The sequence below is a fragment of the Oncorhynchus mykiss genome, chromosome 15, assembly GCF_057628025.1.
Source record: "Oncorhynchus mykiss isolate SJ-2025 chromosome 15, ASM5762802v1, whole genome shotgun sequence".
NCBI lineage: Eukaryota > Metazoa > Chordata > Actinopteri > Salmoniformes > Salmonidae > Oncorhynchus > Oncorhynchus mykiss.
This window is the reverse complement of record NC_143036.1, coordinates 14,355,001-14,373,224: the sequence shown is the minus strand read 5'-3', so window position 1 is coordinate 14,373,224 and position 18,224 is coordinate 14,355,001. Positions and strand designations below refer to the sequence as shown.

Below are 18,224 nucleotides of genomic sequence, written 5' to 3'. Positions count from 1 at the left end.
CTCTGCTGTTAGCTGTGCCATGTGTTTGTCTCTCCTCCCTCTCTGCTGTTAGCTGTGCCATGTGTTTCTGTCTCTCCTCCCTCTCTGCTGTTAGCTGTGCCATGTGTTTATGTCTCTCCTCCCTCTCTGCTGTTAGCTGTGCCATGTGTTTATGTCTCTCCTCCCTCTCTGCTGTTAGCTGTGCCATGTGTTTATGTCTCTCCTCCCTCTGCTGTTAGCTGTGCCATGTGTTTATGTCTCTCCTCCCTCTCTGCTGTTAGCTGTGCCATGTGTTTCTGTCTCTCCTCCCTCTCTGCTGTTAGCTGTGCCATGTGTTTATGTCTCTCCTCCCTCTGCTGTTAGTTGTGCCATGTGTTTATGTCTCTCCTCCCTCTCTGCTGTTAGCTGTGCCATGTGTTTATGTCTCTCCTCCCTCTCTGCTGTTAGCTGTGCCATGTGTTTATGTCTCTCGTCCCTCTGCTGTTAGCTGTGCCATGTGTTTATGTCTCTCCTCCCTCTCTGCTGTTAGCTGTGCCATGTGTTTCTGTCTCTCCTCCCTCTGCTGTTAGCTGTGCTATGTGTTTCTCCCTTCTCCTTCACTACATTTAGCTGTGCCATGTGTTCCTCTCCCTTCTCCTTCACTACATTTAGCTGTGCCATGTGTTCCTCTCCCTTCTCCTTCACTACATTTAGCTGTGCCATGTGTTCCCCTCCCTTCTCCTTCACTACATTTAGCTGTGACATGTGTTTCTCTCTCTCCTCTTTAAGGTCTCTCACCTCAGTCCGGAGTGCTGTGCTCTGTTTTGTGTGTCGGTTCTGTCTGGAGTGTGTGGACTAGGTCTCTGAGCTCCACCATATCTCTCTCCAGCTCTGTGAATTTGCAGGGCAGTTTGAGGATGAGGTGTGATCAGACACACTCAGGATGGGGGAGTCGTCACAGAGAGAGACCTTTTCCTGCTGCGCTCTCTCTCTTTAATCCCGTAAAAGTCCTGCTGAAACTGCATGAGGCCCTGCACCATTACTGTTCCAGACTTGTATAAATTGACAGAGGTTATTTCAATTTCCTCAATGTCTAGTATTCTGAGTTTCCACCCTGGGCCAATACCCTCTCTATTGACATTGGGGAAGTGTGCTCTTATAGCACTGTTCCATGCCCAGGGGAGGGTCTGTGTTAATATAGCACTGTGCCCAGGGGAGGGTCTGTGTTAATATAGCACTGTGCCCAGGGGAGGGTCTGTGTTAATATAGCACTGTGCCCAGGGGAGGGTCTGTGTTAATATAGCACTGTGCCCAGGGGAGGGTCTGTGTTAATATAGCACTGTGCCCAGGGGAGGGTCTGTGTTAATATAGCACTGTGCCCAGGGGAGGGTCTGTGTTAATATAGCACTGTGCCCAGGGGAGGGTCTGTGTTAATATAGCACTGTGCCCAGGGGAGGGTCTGTGTTAATATAGCACTGTGCCCAGGGGAGGGTCTGTGTTAATATAGCACTGTGCCCAGGGGAGGGTCTGTGTTAATATAGCACTGTGCCCAGGGGAGGGTCTGTGTTAATATAGCACTGTGCCCAGGGGAGGGTCTGTGTTAATATAGCACTGTGCCCAGGGGAGGGTCTGTGTGGAAAATTAAGTTGCTTATGTTCCCCTCTTTTTAGCAGTCAGCAAATTTTGTATCTTTTTTATTTCACCTTTATTTAACCAGGTAGGCTAGTTGAGAACAAGTTCTCATTTGCAACTGCGACCTGGCCAAGATAAAGCATAGCAGTATGAGCAGACAACACAGAGTTACACATGGAGTAAACAATTAACAAGTCAATTACACAGTAGAAAACAAAGGGGGAGTCTATATACAATGTGTGCAAAAGGCATGAGGTAGGCGAATAATTACAATTTTGCAGATTAACACTGGAGTGATAAATGATCAGATGGTCATGTACAGGTAGAGATATTGGTGTGCAAAAGAGCATAAAAATAAATAAATAAAAACAATATCGGGGATGAGGTAGGTGAAAATGGGGGGGCTATTTACCAATAGACTATGTACAGCTGCAGCGATCGGTTAGCTGCTCAGATAGCTGATGTTTGAAGTTGGTGAGGGAGATAAAAGTCTCCAACTTCAGCGATTTTTGCAATTCGTTCCAGTCACAGGCAGCAGAGTACTGGAACGAAAGGCGGCCAAATGAGGTGTTGGCTTTAGGGATGATCAGTGAGATACACCTGCTGGAGCGCATGCTACGGATGGGTGTTGCCATCGTGACCAGTGAGCTGAGATAAGGCGGAGCTTTACCTAGCATGGACTTGTAGATGACCTGGAGCCAGTGGGTCTGGCGACGAATATGTAGCGAGGGCCAGCCGACTAGAGCATACAAGTCGCAGTGGTGGGTGGTATAAGGTGCTTTAGTGACAAAACGGATGGCACTGTGATAGACTGCATCCAGTTTGCTGAGTAGAGTGTTGGAAGCCATTTTGTAGATGACATCGCCGAAGTCGAGGATCGGTAGGATAGTCAGTTTTACTAGGGTAAGCTTGGCGGCGTGAGTGAAGGAGGCTTTGTTGCGGAATAGAAAGCCGACTCTTGATTTGGTCTCTGTATTGTCCTTGAGGAGCTTGTTTTGTACTTATTCTGTACACTGATATTTGTTATATCGAAGGTGTACTGTACTGTGATGACATCTGCACAGGGATATGCCAAGGAGCATGGGATTTCAAAGGCCTCTGTTTGGTTCTGGGAGGCTGTGAAACTCTCCTGCCAGAGTTTTCACACATCTCACTTCACACTTCAGTGCTAATTGAAGTTGCAGCCAGGTCAGTTCTGTCCTAGCATCTTGGTAGTTTAGTAGTCTATTTACTTAGCTTTATAGAAGAAAATGACCTAGAGATTATTGAACATTACTCACTCAGTTTTGTTTTGATGGTTTCCAGGTTTCCGCTGTTTCTTCTGCAGGTTTTGGTTTGTTAGAAGTTTTTTCTAGATAATATTTGGTAGTAAGAATCCATTCAGGTAATTAGTCCAAAATCAAGGTTTTAGGAATAGGATTTGGATTGAAGATTTTGATGTAGAGGGTAGTATCCTGTATAAATCCTGGTGAAAAAAAATCTAAGTTTATCTACATTCTAAATGCATTTAATTTAGCAGAAAGGTGTGGATCGAGGCTGATGGACAGAGGTGATGGGAGCCGCACCCAGTGCTACAAGTTAATGGGGAAGAGAGATCTGTTGTCACAAACCGCCCTCACAGCTTCTTTGGCCCCAACTGCCTCTCCACCTTTCCAGTCATCTCTTTATTTTTCTTAGTCTCCCTGCTTTTCTCTTTTTCCCTCTTTCTCTCCATACCTGTAGCCTACCAACAGCTGTTTGGATGTTTTATTTTTGCATTTACAAACTGTTGTTATTTTCTTCGCCAACACCAACAGATTTATAAACATTATGGATGTGAGTATTTCAGGGTGAAATATTCTCTGGGCTCTGCCCTCGCGCTACGCCGTAAGAGTGACCACATGAGTTCGGCTTGTCTACTACCAGCTCATGTGCTGCCTGCTACCATGGAGCGGTCATGGGTTGGTCTGCTGCTCCTCGCGCTCTGCCTTTTACTTACGGTGAGTAGACTAATTGACCAGGCAACATTTGTCATCTATAGGCTACTAATGGACTTTCAGTAATCATGCATGTTTATAAGTGTGTGTGGGTTTACGGCTGCGTGTGTGAGACAGACCTTCATATTCCTAGAGAGCTGGAGACTTATTCAGAATTGTATGTGTAAGTATGAGACTAGATGTAGACAAACTGTGGTTTATCGATCTTTCTCAAATATGATTCAAATTTCAAATCAAGACTGGTCTCTTAGAATAGTTGATACCCAGCTAACAACAAACGTTCCCACAACTTTAGAGAATGTTCCCTTAAGAGTCTCATTAGGTCATAGGAATGTTCCAGCGATGTGCAAGGAATGTTTCCCAGAGACCATTCCCTTAATGTCAAATAAAACTTAACCAGAATGTGGTTACCATGTTCTCAGCACTAAAGAAATAAATGTTCTAGACACATTTTATGTGTCCAGTTTTCTGTGGGTTAGGGGAATATTCCACCAACGTCCCACCAAACATACATAGAACATGGTTGCCATGTTCCTAAGAACGTGAGATATGAATGTTCTAGACATGTTAAATGAGAACGCTGCAAGAACATCCATGTGTCCAGTTTTCTGTGGGTTGGGAGAATATTCCATCAACGTCCCACCAAACATACACAGAACATGGAAATATTATTTATCCATCTTTATTATCATAATGTCTAAAGATTTCTCCTCTTTCATGCATTTCTGGAACTTTGACTTTGTGCCATTGAGCACGACCTTTTTCAGGTTTGATGTGGTGTTAGCATTTGACTAAAATGTTGTTCTCTTTCTCCTCAATTAACTCAAAATAATGGGAGCATTTCCACTTGGAAAGGTTAAGCGGGGTAACAACACAGAGGCCATCTTTCTTTGATTTTCGACTTCTAAATAGCCTATTGGAAGCGAGTTAACCTACAGCATGAAACTCATTAGCATGAGAAAAAGCTTTAAACACACCGGTAGAGATATGCTTCTGAAAGTAATATACAGCTTACTTGAAAAGGTAAATGTAATAATATTACTGTATTTGAAGACAGTAACTCGTAATATTACTCCGTTACTCGTCCCAAGTGGTTCTGTTGCAATTAGTATTTTTTTCCACATTAAAATGTGTTGTGTATTGATTTGTTATAACTGGCATCCTCATTGTTTAAAAGGCAAATGTGAGAAATTACAGACATGCTACTGTAAATATACAGTATAGGGTAACCATGTTCTGGGCATGTTTCTATCAGAAGCAACGCTACCACCTGGGCCATGTTTCTATCAGAAGCAATGCTACCACCTGGGCCATGTTTCTATCAGAAGCAATGCTTCCACCTGGGCCATGTTTCTATCAGAAGCAACCTGGGCCATGTTTCTATCAGAAGCAACGCTACCACCTGGGCCATGTTTCTATCAGAAGCAATGCTTCCACCTGGGCCATGTTTCTATCAGAAGCAACTCTACCACCTGGGCCATGTTTCTATCAGAACCAACCTGGGCCATGTTTCTATCAGAAGCAACGCTACCACCTGGGCCATGCTTCTATCAGAAGCAACAAATTAGGAATGTTCCAGATAGAAATCCAATGAAGAGAGCAGATGTGATTCCTTATCAGAGACACATTTGTTCTACATGGTATATGCAGTGCTTCATTTCAGCTGGATCCTGACAGAACAAAATGAGATTCCCTTTCTATGATCTCTCTCCCTCTGCTCTGATAGACATGAGACGGCAACTCTCATCTCTCCAGAGTTGCACTTCATCATTTATTTCCTTATAGAGTCATAGCTATTTGAAGGGTTCTGGAGGAGCTGCAGCAACCCTGATATATTGAAATGCATTTGCCAAAGTTATATAATTACTGCTGTCTGTTCAGAAATAAATTTAATCATTCAGAATAGCCTACTACACCATGAGAAGGCCTATAATTTAAACACAGAGGATCATTAGCTTATTTTTTAAATAGCCTAGCTGTGGATTGTAGCCCAATAACAAGGCCTAAAACACAGGGCGGCGCATAACAGGCCCAGCGTCGTCCCGGTGAGGGGTTTAGCCAGGGGAAGCCGTCATTGTAAATAAGAATTTGTTCTTAACTGACTTGCCTAATTAAATAAAGGTTAAATAAATCAAATCATAAAATTACCCAAACTAACGGAAAACTGGACACTCAAACATTAAGGGAACATTATGGGTAAAATTACAAAAACATTCTCTCCCTAGAATTGTTAGCTGGGTATGTTGTTGGCTCTACAGTCAGAATAATCAGGTGAATCCTGTCTGTGTGCTGCTGGGCATCTATGGGAAATGGGTCAGGTGTGTGTGTGTGTGTGTGTGTGTGTGTGTGTGTGTGTATGTGTGCGCGCGTGTGCGCGTGTGCGCGCATGCGCGCCTGCCTGCCTGCCTGCCTGCCTGCCTGCCTGCCTGCCTGCCTAACGTGCATGCGTGCCTGCCTGCCTGCCTGCCTGCCTGCCTGCCTGCCTGCCTGCCTGCCTGCCTGCCTGCCTGCCTGCCTGCCTAACGTGCGTGCGTGCGTGCGTGCGTGCGCGTGTTATATATATATATTTTATATATATTTTTTAATGATTATTTAATTTAAAAATTTTTTTGCAGGTGTTGTGCCTGAGGGCTTCCTTCCTTCCTCTATATAAAAGGTCCCAGGAGGAGCACCAGAGATAGCTGGTACCCACTGGATCTTTCTCTTTCTCTCTCTCACACACAGCATCAGGACATTGAGAACTGGATATAAGTATATATCATAAAGACGTGTCATATTATAGGGTGTTAAGTGTCTCCAGGTCTGATTGGCAGTGGTGAGTTGATGTGTGATTGATTGAGACGGTAACAGGGAAGTGTGTGATTGATTGAGACGGTCATGAGGCGATGCGATATTGGTTGTTTGTGTTCTGGTGACAGGTAGCTTAGCTCCAAAAGGAACACAGCTTCTCTGAGGATGTGGACGATGCGGGGGAGGGGTTGAGGAGTGTAAACACAGTGAAAGTCCTGAACTGTGGCCAAGCGAAGCTGCTATTTCACAATAGAAACAAAACAGACCACCCAGCTGAACCTCACTCACACACACACGCATGACATACGCACACACACACACAATACAAGCATATAAACACCACACACAGTTTCTGCTGGTCTGTGAGTAAATATCCTAAAGCCTGCAAGTCAGAAGACATATGTAGTGTCTGTGTGAAGGGGGGTGGGGGGGGGGGGGGGGAAATCATGATTAGTACCCGATGCCTTTAACCCTCTGCACCAGTGGTTCCCAAACTTTTTATAGTCCCGTTCCCCTTCAATGAGTGTTAGTTTTTGACACATCCCGGCTCGTGGGAAGTGACAGAGCTCTTATAGGACCAGGGCACACATAATAATAATCAATCATTTTGCTCTTTATTTAACCATCTTACATATGAAACCTTTTGTTCATCAACAATTGTGAATAACTCACCACAGGTTAATGAGAAGGATGTGCTTGAAAGGATGCACACAACTGCAATGTTGGGTTGTATTGGAGAGAGTCTCAGTCTTAAATCATTTTCCACACACAGTCTGTGCCTGTATTTAGTTATGCTAGTGAGGGCTGAGAACCCATTCTCACATAGGTACGTGGTCACAAAGGGCATCAGTGTCTTAACAGCACGATTTGCCAAGGCAGGATACTCTGAGCGCAGCCCAATCCAGAAATCTGGCAGTGGCTTCTGATTAAATTACATTTTCACAGAACTGCTTGTTGCAATTTCGATGAGGCTCTCCTGTTCAGATATCAGTAAGTGGACTGGAGGCAGGGCATGAAAGGGATAATGAGAATCCAGTTGTTTGTGTCGTCCGTTTCGAGAAAGTACCTGTGTAATAGTGTGCCCAGCTCACTCAGGTGCTTCGCTATATCACATTTGACATTGTCCGTAAGCTTGAGTTCATTTGCACACAAAAAAATCATACAGTGATGGAAAGACCTGTGTGTTGTCCTTGTTAATGCAGACAGAAAAAAGCTCCTAATCACAGCCTCAATTTTGTCCCGCACATTGAATATAGTTGCGGAGAGTTCCTGCAATCCTAGATTCAGATTATTCTGGCGAGAAAAAACATCACCCAGATAGGCCAGTCGTGTGAGAAACTCGTCATCATGCAAGCGGTCAGACAAGTGAAAATTATGGTCAATATATTTAAGCTCATCTTTCAATTATAAAAACGTGTCAATATTTTGCCCCTTGATAACCAGCACACTGTATGTAAAAAGTGTTACATGGTCGCTGCCCATATCATTGCATAGTACAGAAAACACATGAGAGTTCAGGGGCCTTGCTTTAATGAAGTTAACCATTTACACTGTAGTGTCCAAAACGTCTTTCAAGCTGTCAGGCATTCCCTTGGCAGCAAGAGCCTCTCGTTGGATGCTGCAGTGTACCCAAGTGGCGTCGTGAGCAACTGCTTGCACGCACATTACCACTCCACTATGTCATGGCTTTTACACCATCAGTACAGATACCAACACATCTTGACCACCAAAGTCAATTTGATGTGACAAAGCTGTCCAGTACTTTTTTTTTTACCCTTTTTTCTCCCCATTTGGTAGTAATTACAGTCTTGTCTCATCACTGCAAATCCCGTACGGACTCGAGAGAGGCGAAGGTCGAGAGCCACGCGTCCTCCGAAACACAACCCAACCAAGCTGCACTGCTTCTTGACACAACGCACATCCAACCCTGAAGCCAGCCGCACCAATGTGTCGGAGGAAACACCGTGCACCTGGCGACCTGGTCAGCGTGCACTGCGCCCGGCCTGCCACAGGAGACGCTAGTGCGCGATGAGACAAGGATATCCCTGCCGGCCAAACCCTCCCTAACCCAGACAACTCTGGGCCAATAGTGTGTTGCCCCATGGACCTCCCGGTCGCGGGGGGCTCAAACCAAAATCTCTGGTGGCACAGCTAGCACTACGATGAAATGCCTAGACCACTGCGCCACCCGGGAGGCCCTGCTGTCCAGTACTTTAATAATATCCTCTCATGTTGTCCTGGTTTCCAGTGGTTTGCTGAAGAGGATGTCTTCCTTAATTGACCCCCTATAACCGTAACGGACATATACCAGGAGCTGTGCCAGGCCCCCCACGTCTGTTGACTCATCCAGCTGTAACGCATATTAATCACTGGCTTTTATGCGAAGCAGCAATTGTTTCAAAACATCTCCTGCCATGCCACTGATGCGTCGTGAAACAGTGTTGTTTGATGAAGCCATTGTTTAGTTAGCTTTTTCCCCCAGCATTGTCCCAGCCATATCCACGGCAGCAGGAATAATCAAGTCCACCACAATAGTGTGGGGCTTGTCTGTCCTAGCCACTCGGTAGCTCACCATAAGATGCTTCTAGCCCATTCTTATTAATGGTGTCTGTTGCTTTTATTTTTCAAATGGTTATGTTTAGTTTCTAAATGTCTGCGCAAGAGTGAAGGTTTCCCGCGAGAGAGTAACGGTTAACGTGATTGGATGTTAATTATTTGCCTAGGCTACCTGAATTTGACAATGTGTTGTTATTTCGCTGAACACTAGATGGTTTAATTTTATTTTGGGCAGTGAAATGAGGCTACTCAGGTGAGAAAAAATGTATAGCCCCGTTGGAAAATATAAATGGACTGTTTGAAAATGTGAAGATTTATTTTTGAATGTTTTTTATTATTTTATTTGTTTTTAAAAAGTAATCACATTTTTATTTGGCGTACCCCCGACGACATTGTGCGTACCCCAGTTTGGGATTACCTGCTCTACACATAGTGAGCTATATCTAACGGAATGAAAGAATCTCTCTCTGTCTTTGTATATTTCCACCTCCCTGTACCGCCCCTCTCTCTTCCCACCCTCCTGTCTCTCTCCATCTCTCACAGTGTTTCTCCTCTGTTCCAATATGGAGAGGGGATGAGGAGAGGAGACGAGGAGATGAAGAGACGAGGAGAGGAGGCAGTAAAGACCGTTGAGACACTGACTGTCTTTCTAATTCCTCTCTGTCCAGGAAGTCAGCGGGAGAAATCCCACATGTCACTTCATCTGGGAGCTGCAGAGGGCGGAGCTAGAGTGTCACAATCAGCTGGAGAAACAATCACTAGAGCCTCCCGGTAGACATGCATGCACGCACGCACACAAGTACACACACACACACACAGAAACCTGACCCATTTCCTATAGATGCTCAGCAACACAGACAGGATTCACCTGTAGAGCCAACAAAATACCCAGCTAACAATTCTAGGGAGAAAGAACGTTTTTGTAATGTTACCCATATGTGAAGATTTATTTTCCCTTAATGTTTGAGTGTCCAGTTTTCTGTTATTTAGGGGAACTACTATGTTTTAAAGTTTGGATAACATTCCCTTAATGTCAAACAGAACTTATCATACACATGTACACATGTACACACACACACACACACACACACACACACACACACACACACACACACACATACAAATACATACACGCACGCACGCACGCACACACACACACACACACACACACACTTGCATGCATGTCTGACTTGTGTACCTTTGTTTAAGTGTGTGTGTGTGTGTGTGTGTGTGTGTGTGTGTGTGTGTGTGTGTGTGTGTGTGTGTGTGTGTGTGTGTGTGTGTGTGTGTGTGTGTGTGTGTGTGTGTGTGTGTGTGTGTGTGTGTGTGTGTGTGTGTGTGCATGCGTGCGTTTGTGTGTGTGTAGGCTGTGGTGGTCTGTGGGACAACATCTCATGTTGGGCCCCAGCAGCAATAGGGGAAGAGGTGACTCTCTCCTGCCCCCCTGCTCTCACACACCTCTTCGGACGACATGGTAAACACACATCCATCCCTCCATCCCTCCATCATTCCATTGACCGTACTTTACATCGTCCTTATATTGCTGTTTATTCTCTCTGTTAGGTACCTTTAGTAGGAACTGTACTGAGGCTGGCTGGTCTGACATCTACCCCAGCATCAGCACGGTCTGCTGGTCCAGCGACAACAAACCTAACAAGGTAGTTCTGCCACAGCAACTCCAAAGTTAGTAACCCAACATGGTGCAGGAACTGTGACCGTTGAACCAGAACGGACTCCACTAAATCACTACAGAGTCAGACACTGCACTGAGCTGGAACAGGTTATTCAGTCAGTTGTGCCTCAGATGGAATCTTCTCCTTTGTCTGCTTGTGTTATTGGGTAAAGGAGCCAAAGAAAATTACTTTTCGAACCCACTAAACATTTCATGTTTCCCATCCCCTACCTCTGATTGTGTGTCTGTTCCCTGTGTGCCAGAGTAGAGAGTCATAGGGCATACTTGGCCTGTCCAGGTGGCGTGTCTCTGTTGTATGACAGCCTCTATGGTTGAGTGAGTCCAGACCCTCTCACGTGTTCCATTGAGATTCCACAGTCAGAGGAGAGGATTCTGTCTGGGTTCCATTCCTTCCATCTCTGTAGAGAAGAGTCTGGACTGTCTCTCTCCCAGAGGAGGTTCCGGGGTCAAGATCAGGGGTCAGATGTGAAAGTTTAAAGTTAGTGCTCACTTTTTGGGATAAAATACAAAGCACATAGTTAGGGTTTGAACAGTTTATTATTGTGTGTGTGTGTGTGTGTGTGTGTGTGTGTGTGTGTGTGTGTGTGTGTGTGTGTGTGTGTGTGTGTGTGTGTGTGTGTGTGTGTGTGTGTGTGTGTGTGTGTGTGTGTGTGTGTGTGTGTGTGTGTGTGTGTGTGTGTCTGAGTCTGATGGTGTCTCAGACTAGGGGAATGTTGTTTATAAGAATGAGAGGTTGATGGGGAGGAGAATGATGAAGAGTAGACAGACTGATACACATACAAACACACACTCACACACACACACTAGCTGCTGTTATTCCCCAACCTCTGTTGCATCCCAAACTGGTTGGGAAATAAGTTATTGAGGAGACACAGACTATTTTGACAACAGCAATGCTTTTTACTGGGCATCCAGAATGTACTCCTATGTGTGCCAGTGTGTGTGTGTTCCTTGCAGTAGCTGGTGCATTGCAATATGTGGGTGTGTACATGACAGAGTGTGTGTGTGTGTGTGTGTGTGTGTGTGTGTGTGTGTGTGTGTGTGTGTGTGAGTGTGTGTGTGTGTGTGTGTGTGTGTGTGTGTGTGTGTGTGTGTGTGTGTGTGTGTGTGTGTGTGTGTGTGTGTGTGTGTGTGTGTGTGTGTGTGTGTGTTTGACTCAACCAGCTGCTGTTCTACTCAGTGGTGAAGACTCTGTACACTCTGGGCCACAGCCTCTCAATTATTGCTCTCGTCACCTCTACATTCACCCTCTGTCTGATCAGGTAACACACACTCACACACACATACACATACACACTCTCTCTCTCACACATACACACACATACACGCACACGCACAGGGGTAGTGTTTTGGCAGTGTGTGTGATGTCCTGTGTTTTTAATACATGGGGTTATCAAGGACCTTTGGATGTTTATAATTCCCATAATTCACAAGTTGACACTGTTTATAAACACTCTTATCCTGACCTCATACCTCCTTTCACACTGTGTGCGTGTGTGCGTGTGTGTGTGTGTTCATGTGTTTGTGTGTGTTCATGTGCGTGTGTGTGTTCGTGTGTAGGAGGCTCCACTGCACTAGGAACTATATCCATGTGAACCTGTTTGTGTCGTTCATCTTGCGAGCGGTGGCTGTGCTGGTTAAAGACTCTGTCATCTTCTCCCAGAACCAAAACACTGACTGTAGCACACAGCCCTCACTGGTGAGACTCACACTCTAACTATATTGTAAAATGTGTGCAGATGTCTGTCTCCGAGGACTGTAAATGTGTACAAGTGTTAACACAGTATAGGAACATTGTGTTATTTGTAGTTGGTCTGTGAAGTTAGTCTGATGGAGTTTAACTCACATGGCTAACTCTGTGTGTGCATGTGTTTTTGTGTATGCGTGCGTGTGTTTGTGCGTGCGTTTGTGCATGTGTGTGTGTGTGTGTGTATGTGTGTGGTGTGTATGTACGTGTGTGTGTTTGTGTGTGTGGTTTGTGTGGTTTCTGTGTGTGTGTGTGTACATTAGGTGGGCTGTAAGGTCAGTTTGGTGATGTTTAACTATTTCATAATGGCTAACTTCTTCTGGCTGCTGGTGGAGGGGCTCTACCTACAGACACTGCTCCTGGTAACCTATTCATATACACACCTCGCTGTCTACCTCACCATCGGCTGGGGTAAGAACACACACACTCTTTCTCTTTAACCATGGCGGTGACACAGAGGGTATTATTCCCAGTATAATAAATGTATGCTCACAGTATAAACACTGTTGTAATATTCTCTCTCTCTCACTACTCTCCGTTTGTCCAATGTCACTTTCTGGACTAGTTGTTATTACTACATCCTTCAGCCCCTGACAGAAGTAATCCATTGTCTTAATGTTCCCTGTGTTTAGTAGGTATTGGTTGAGTATTACGGACTGTGTCTATGGTGTGTAGTTTGTAGGCTGCTGTTTAGTGGCTGTTTCCTCTCTCTCTCTCTCTCTCTCTCTCTCTCTCTCTCTCTCTCTCTCTCTCTCTCTCTTCTCTCTCTTTCTCTCTCTCTCTCTCATTATCTCTCTATCTCTCATTATCTCTCTCTCTCCCTCTCATTATCTCTCTTTCTCTCTCTCATTATCGTTCTTTCTTTCTCTCTCTTTCTTCCTATCTTCCTCTCTTTTCTTTCTTCCCCTCTCTCCCTTCTCTCTCTCTCTCTCTCATTATCTCTCTCTCTCTCTCTCTCTCTCATTATCTCTCTCTCTCATTATCTCTCTTTCTCTCTCTCTCTCATTATCACTCTTTCTTTCTCTCTCTCTCTTTCTTCCTATCTTCTTCTCTCTTTTCTTTCTTCCCCTCTCTCCCTTCTCTCTCTCTCTCTCTCTCTCTCTCTCTCTCTCTCTGTGTGTCTTTCTCAGGGTTACCTTCAGTATTTCTGGTGATCTGGATCTTCTGTAGGATGTATCTGGAAGACACCGAGTGAGTCTGCTCTGACATCATCAACAGGCGACTGAACATCTCCCCGTCTCACAAGCTCAACATGCGACTAATCAATGTGTGTGTGTGTGTGTGGGGGTGTGTGTAGCTGCTGGGAGAGGAATGACATTCCTACCCCTAGGAGGGTGATCAACTGGCCCATAATGGCGTCTGTGATAGTGAGTATCAGTAGAGCAGTAATGGCGTCCCAGTATCAGCAAGCCCTTTGAGTCACTGAACAAACTAGCAGAAACAGGGTTGGGCTGCTGTCTCCATTAGTGCCAAAATGGGGTCTCATGTCTAGGGCTGTTGCCGTGACTGTATTACCGCCACACGGCGGTAATACTTATATGCTTATATTTACAACAGGAGTATAGCCTACCTGGCTGGCATGAAAATAAACCACGGGTAAAAGCTGTGTATTTATTCCCACTGATGATATTTCGATGAAGGTGCATGATAATGGTCCATTCTAAATTAAAACAAATCTCACACATATATTATTTAGTATATGTAAAGACCAGATTAAATCAAGAATAGTCTGATGGGTGATCACTTGTGAATGATATATTATCACTTGTGAATGATGCCCAGCGTAAGAAACAATGCCTTTTTTTGCGACTTTTTCCAATCATAGTTGTACACCTCATGTAGCCTAGCCCATAGTCCTATATGTTTAAATAAGGTTAGTATCACACCTCATGTAGCCTAGCCCATAGGTCTATATGTTTAAATAAGGTTAGTATCACACCTCATGTAGCCTAGCCCATAGTCCTATATGTTTTAATAAGGTTAGTATCACACCTCATGTAGCCTAGCCCATAGTCCTATATGTTTTAATAAGGTTAGTATCACACCTCATGTAGCCTAGCCTATATGTTTTAATAAGATTTGTATCACAAGTGGCCAAATAACTTCTTAAAATTAAGCACATTAATCTGCTTAACAACAGGTGTAGAGCCTAACTGGCATGCATAAGCAGAGTCTGAGTTTCAAGATTGGGGAAGAACATTTTCCCCATATAAAATACACCTTTATAATAAAAGCATTCCATGCATAATTACATATGTGGTCACTTATGATAATGGTGTTTTCCCGCTAATGGAACATTCACTCTTATAGCCTACTATCATGTGCGCATTGCTGCGCTTATAATGTGGAGAAATAGCCTAATAGTTTATCAACATTTCAAGCTAAACTTTCTGATCTGTTGAGTCAGACACATTGCGTAAAAACATTTTTGGGATGCTGGTTGGTGGTTGTATTCATTTGGGATCTATCGCATCCCACAACTGTCCCAGACTATGTTTGGAATATTTATTTCTCCCACAGAAGGTGGACCTTTGTACTCTGGGGGATAGTAGATTGACATAGGCTAGTGCTTTTGCTGTTCGTTAGGCCTACTCATCTTGTTGGCTGACGAAAAGTAAATGTGGAAAGTTCTTCCAGTATCTTCAATGTGCACCTCGGAAATGGATAAGGACACGCAGTTGCGTTTCGGATGTGTCTGTCTTCACTTGTAGCCTGTGAGACAGACCCGATCACGTGATGAGTGCACAGCACTCAAGGAGATGTGTATAACACAAAAGGCATGGATTGTTTTAGGGTGCATTACGGCCACACAAAGGGGATACCGCTGTGAAATTCTAGGCATTATCAAGTGCTTGTCAAATTGTGAATGAGAGACTGATGAAGTGTGTACAGCCTGCGCAAAACACTATGCAGAGCTCATGCCTTTCAAGAGACTTTTTTCAAATTATCATTACAGTCGTATCATGCAGCCTTAGAATGTATTAAAAATCTAAACGTAGCCCGTTTGTAGAACAACGAAAGTTACATGAATAACTCTAAATTAAGCATATAGGAGTACCAACTTCTTTGTTAACCGACCAACACAGAATCGCCGCATGTACGCACCTCCTCAAATCGTTGGAGAAAAGATCCTTTCAAGTTTATTCAGCTTTGTTCAATTGTATTCACCATACTATAAAGTAATGCAACATAATTATAAGCAAATCTTGTCTGCTAAATGAACCAGTGTAGCCCACAGCCACTTGGCATAGCCAGATCAGGACCTAACATAAGGACAACTCAGAGTATGCTGTTCTTCCGAAATAGACTACTTTTTATTCATATCATGCTTGGATTTCTTGTGAAGGTTAAATTGCATTGATTTATTAGACTTTTTTAAATGTAGATGTTTCTAAGGTCAACATCAGTGGCTTGTGTGTGGAAGCCAGCAGATGCTAAATGTGAGTTTTTTTTTAACCTTTATTTAACTAGGCAAGTTAGTTAAGAACAAATTCTTATTTTTCAATGACAGCCTAGGAACAGTGGGTTAACTGCCTTGTTCAGGGGCAGAACGACAGATTCCTACCTTGTCAGGTCGGGGATTCAATCTTGCAACCTTTCGGTTACTAGTCCAACACTCCAACCACTAGGCTACCTGCAGCCTCGGTCAATTACAGTCAATTACCGTGAGACCGACAGTTATTGCTTTACAATCACTGACTGACAAAATTTCATGACCACCACTGCCCTACTCATTCTAATGGAGGTCTCTTGTCTCATCAGATCAACTTTGTTCTGTTCATCAGTATCATCCGTATCCTCGTCCAGAAACTACTCTGCTCTGACGTGGGCGGGAACAACCAATCACAGTACAGGTACCCCTCCAACAACCAATCATAAAACAGATATTCTCTCAACAACCCATCACATTTGTTTAGATTATTCTTACATACCTGTGTGTTGCAGGTGTCTGGCTAAGTCCACCCTGCTGCTGATTCCTCTATTTGGAGTCAACTACATGGTGTTTGTCTACCTGGTGGAGACAGAGAGCGACAGGATGGCAGAATACAAGATTATCTTTGACCTGGGACTGGGGTCATTCCAGGTATACCACTACCTTAACCCCTGATCTTTAACATTTTACCCCCCTAACCCTAACCCTATCTAGTTTGACCTGGGACTGGGGTCATTCCAGGTATATAAAAGTATGTGGACACCTGCTCGTCAAACAGCTCATTCCAAAATCATGGGCATTAATATGGAGTTGGTCCCCCTTTTGCTGCTATAACAGCCTCCACTCTCCTGGGAATGCTTTCCACTAGATGTTGTAACATTTCTGCAGGGACTTGCTTTCATTCATCTACGAGGGCATTAGCAAGGCTGGGTACTGATGTTGGGCGATTAGGCCTGGCTCGCAGTTGGCATTCCAATTCGATGGAGTTGAGATCAGGGCTCTGTGCAGGCCAGTCAAGTTCTTCCACACCGATCTCGACAAACCATTTCTGTATGGACCTCGCTTTGTGCACGAGGACATTGTCATGCTGAAACAGGAAAGGGCCTTCCCCAAACTGTTTCCACAAAGTTGGAAGGACAGAATTGTTTAGAATGTCATTACATGCTGTAGCATTAAGATTTCCCTCACTGGAACTAAGGGGTCTAGCTTGAACCATGAAAAACAACCCCAGACCGTTATTCATTCTTTACCAAATTTTACAGTTGGCACTATGCATTGGGGAAGGTAGCGTTCTTCTGGTATCCACCAAACCCATATTCGTTTGCCGGACTGCTCCAGTCTCCAATGGTGGCGAGCTTTACACCACTCCAACCGACGCTTGGCAGTGTGCATGGTGATCTTAAGCTTGCATGGGGATCTTAAGCATGGCTGCTCGGCCATGGAAACCCATTTTATGGAGCTCCCGACGAACAGTTACTGTGCTGACATTGCTTCCATATGCAGTTTGGAACTCAGGGGTGAAGGTTGCATCCGAGGACATTTTTCCGTGCTACGTGCCTCAGCACTTAGCAGTTCCGTTCTGTGAGCTTGTGTGGCCTACTACTTCGCGGTTGAGCCGCTGTTGCTCTTAGACGTTCCTACTTCACAATACAGCACTTACAGTTGACCGGGTCAGCTTTAGCAGGGCAGTAATTTGATGAACTGACTTGTTGTAAAGGTGGCATCCTATGACGGTGCCACGTTGAAAGTCACTGAGCTCTTCAGTAAGACGATTATACTGCTAATGTTTGTCTATGGAGATTGCAGGGCTGGGTGCTCGATTTTATACACCTGTCAGCAACGCGTTATGCTGAAATACCGAAATCCACTAATTTGAAGGGCGTTCATACTTTTATATATACAGTGCATTCGGAAAGTATTCCGACCCCCCACATTTTGCTGCACTACAGCCTTATTCAAACATTTATTAAATTGTTTTTTTTCTCTTAAAGGGAAAGGGGGATACCTAGTCAGTTGTAAAACTGAATGCATTCAACTGAAATGTGTCTTCCACATTTAACCCAACCCCTGGAACAGTGGGTTAACTGCTTTGCTCAGGGCTAGAACAACACATTTGTACCTTTTAAGCTCAGGTAGTGTGATGGTTTGGGGATGCTTTGCTGCCTCAGGACCTGGACGACTTGCCTTAATAGGAACCATGAATTCTGCTTTGTATCAGAGAATTCTACAGGAGAATGTCAGGCCATCCGTCTGTGAGCTGAAGCTGAAGTGCAGTTGGCTCATGCAGAAAGACAATGATCCAAAAACACACAATCAAGTCTACATGAAAATGGTTAAAAAGCAACAAATTTGAAGTTTTGGAATGGCCTAGTCAAAGTTCTGCATGCAGGAGTGGGCCAAAATTCCTCCACAGTGATGTGCGAGACTTATCAACAACTA

The 18,224-nt window shown here is 44.4% G+C and overlaps 1 protein-coding gene across 3 annotated transcripts in view; it reads left to right on the top strand.

The window, feature by feature from the left end:
- The first annotated feature begins 2,781 nt into the window (after positions 1-2,781).
- Positions 2,782-18,224, top strand: part of LOC110489619 (vasoactive intestinal polypeptide receptor 2) — an 18,577-nt gene continuing 3,134 nt past the window's right edge. Inside the window, exons 1-12 of one of the 3 annotated variants that reach the window (XM_090199315.1) lie at positions 2,782-3,569; positions 9,581-9,683; positions 10,279-10,386; positions 10,476-10,570; positions 11,770-11,867; positions 12,166-12,304; positions 12,616-12,763; positions 13,483-13,543; positions 13,650-13,719; positions 16,115-16,206; positions 16,298-16,436; positions 18,004-18,224. The exon at positions 18,004-18,224 is cut by the window's right edge and continues 457 nt beyond it. In XM_090199315.1, coding sequence (XP_090055441.1) covers positions 3,471-3,569; positions 9,581-9,683; positions 10,279-10,386; positions 10,476-10,570; positions 11,770-11,867; positions 12,166-12,304; positions 12,616-12,763; positions 13,483-13,543; positions 13,650-13,719; positions 16,115-16,206; positions 16,298-16,436; positions 18,004-18,138 — 1,287 coding nt within the window. In that variant the 5' untranslated portion in view covers positions 2,782-3,470 and the 3' untranslated portion in view covers positions 18,139-18,224. The remainder of the gene's footprint in view (positions 3,570-9,580; positions 9,684-10,278; positions 10,387-10,475; positions 10,571-11,769; positions 11,868-12,165; positions 12,305-12,615; positions 12,764-13,482; positions 13,544-13,649; positions 13,720-16,114; positions 16,207-16,297; positions 16,437-18,003) is intronic. The other 2 variants (XM_090199316.1, XM_036943759.2) reach the window with 2 other exon arrangements.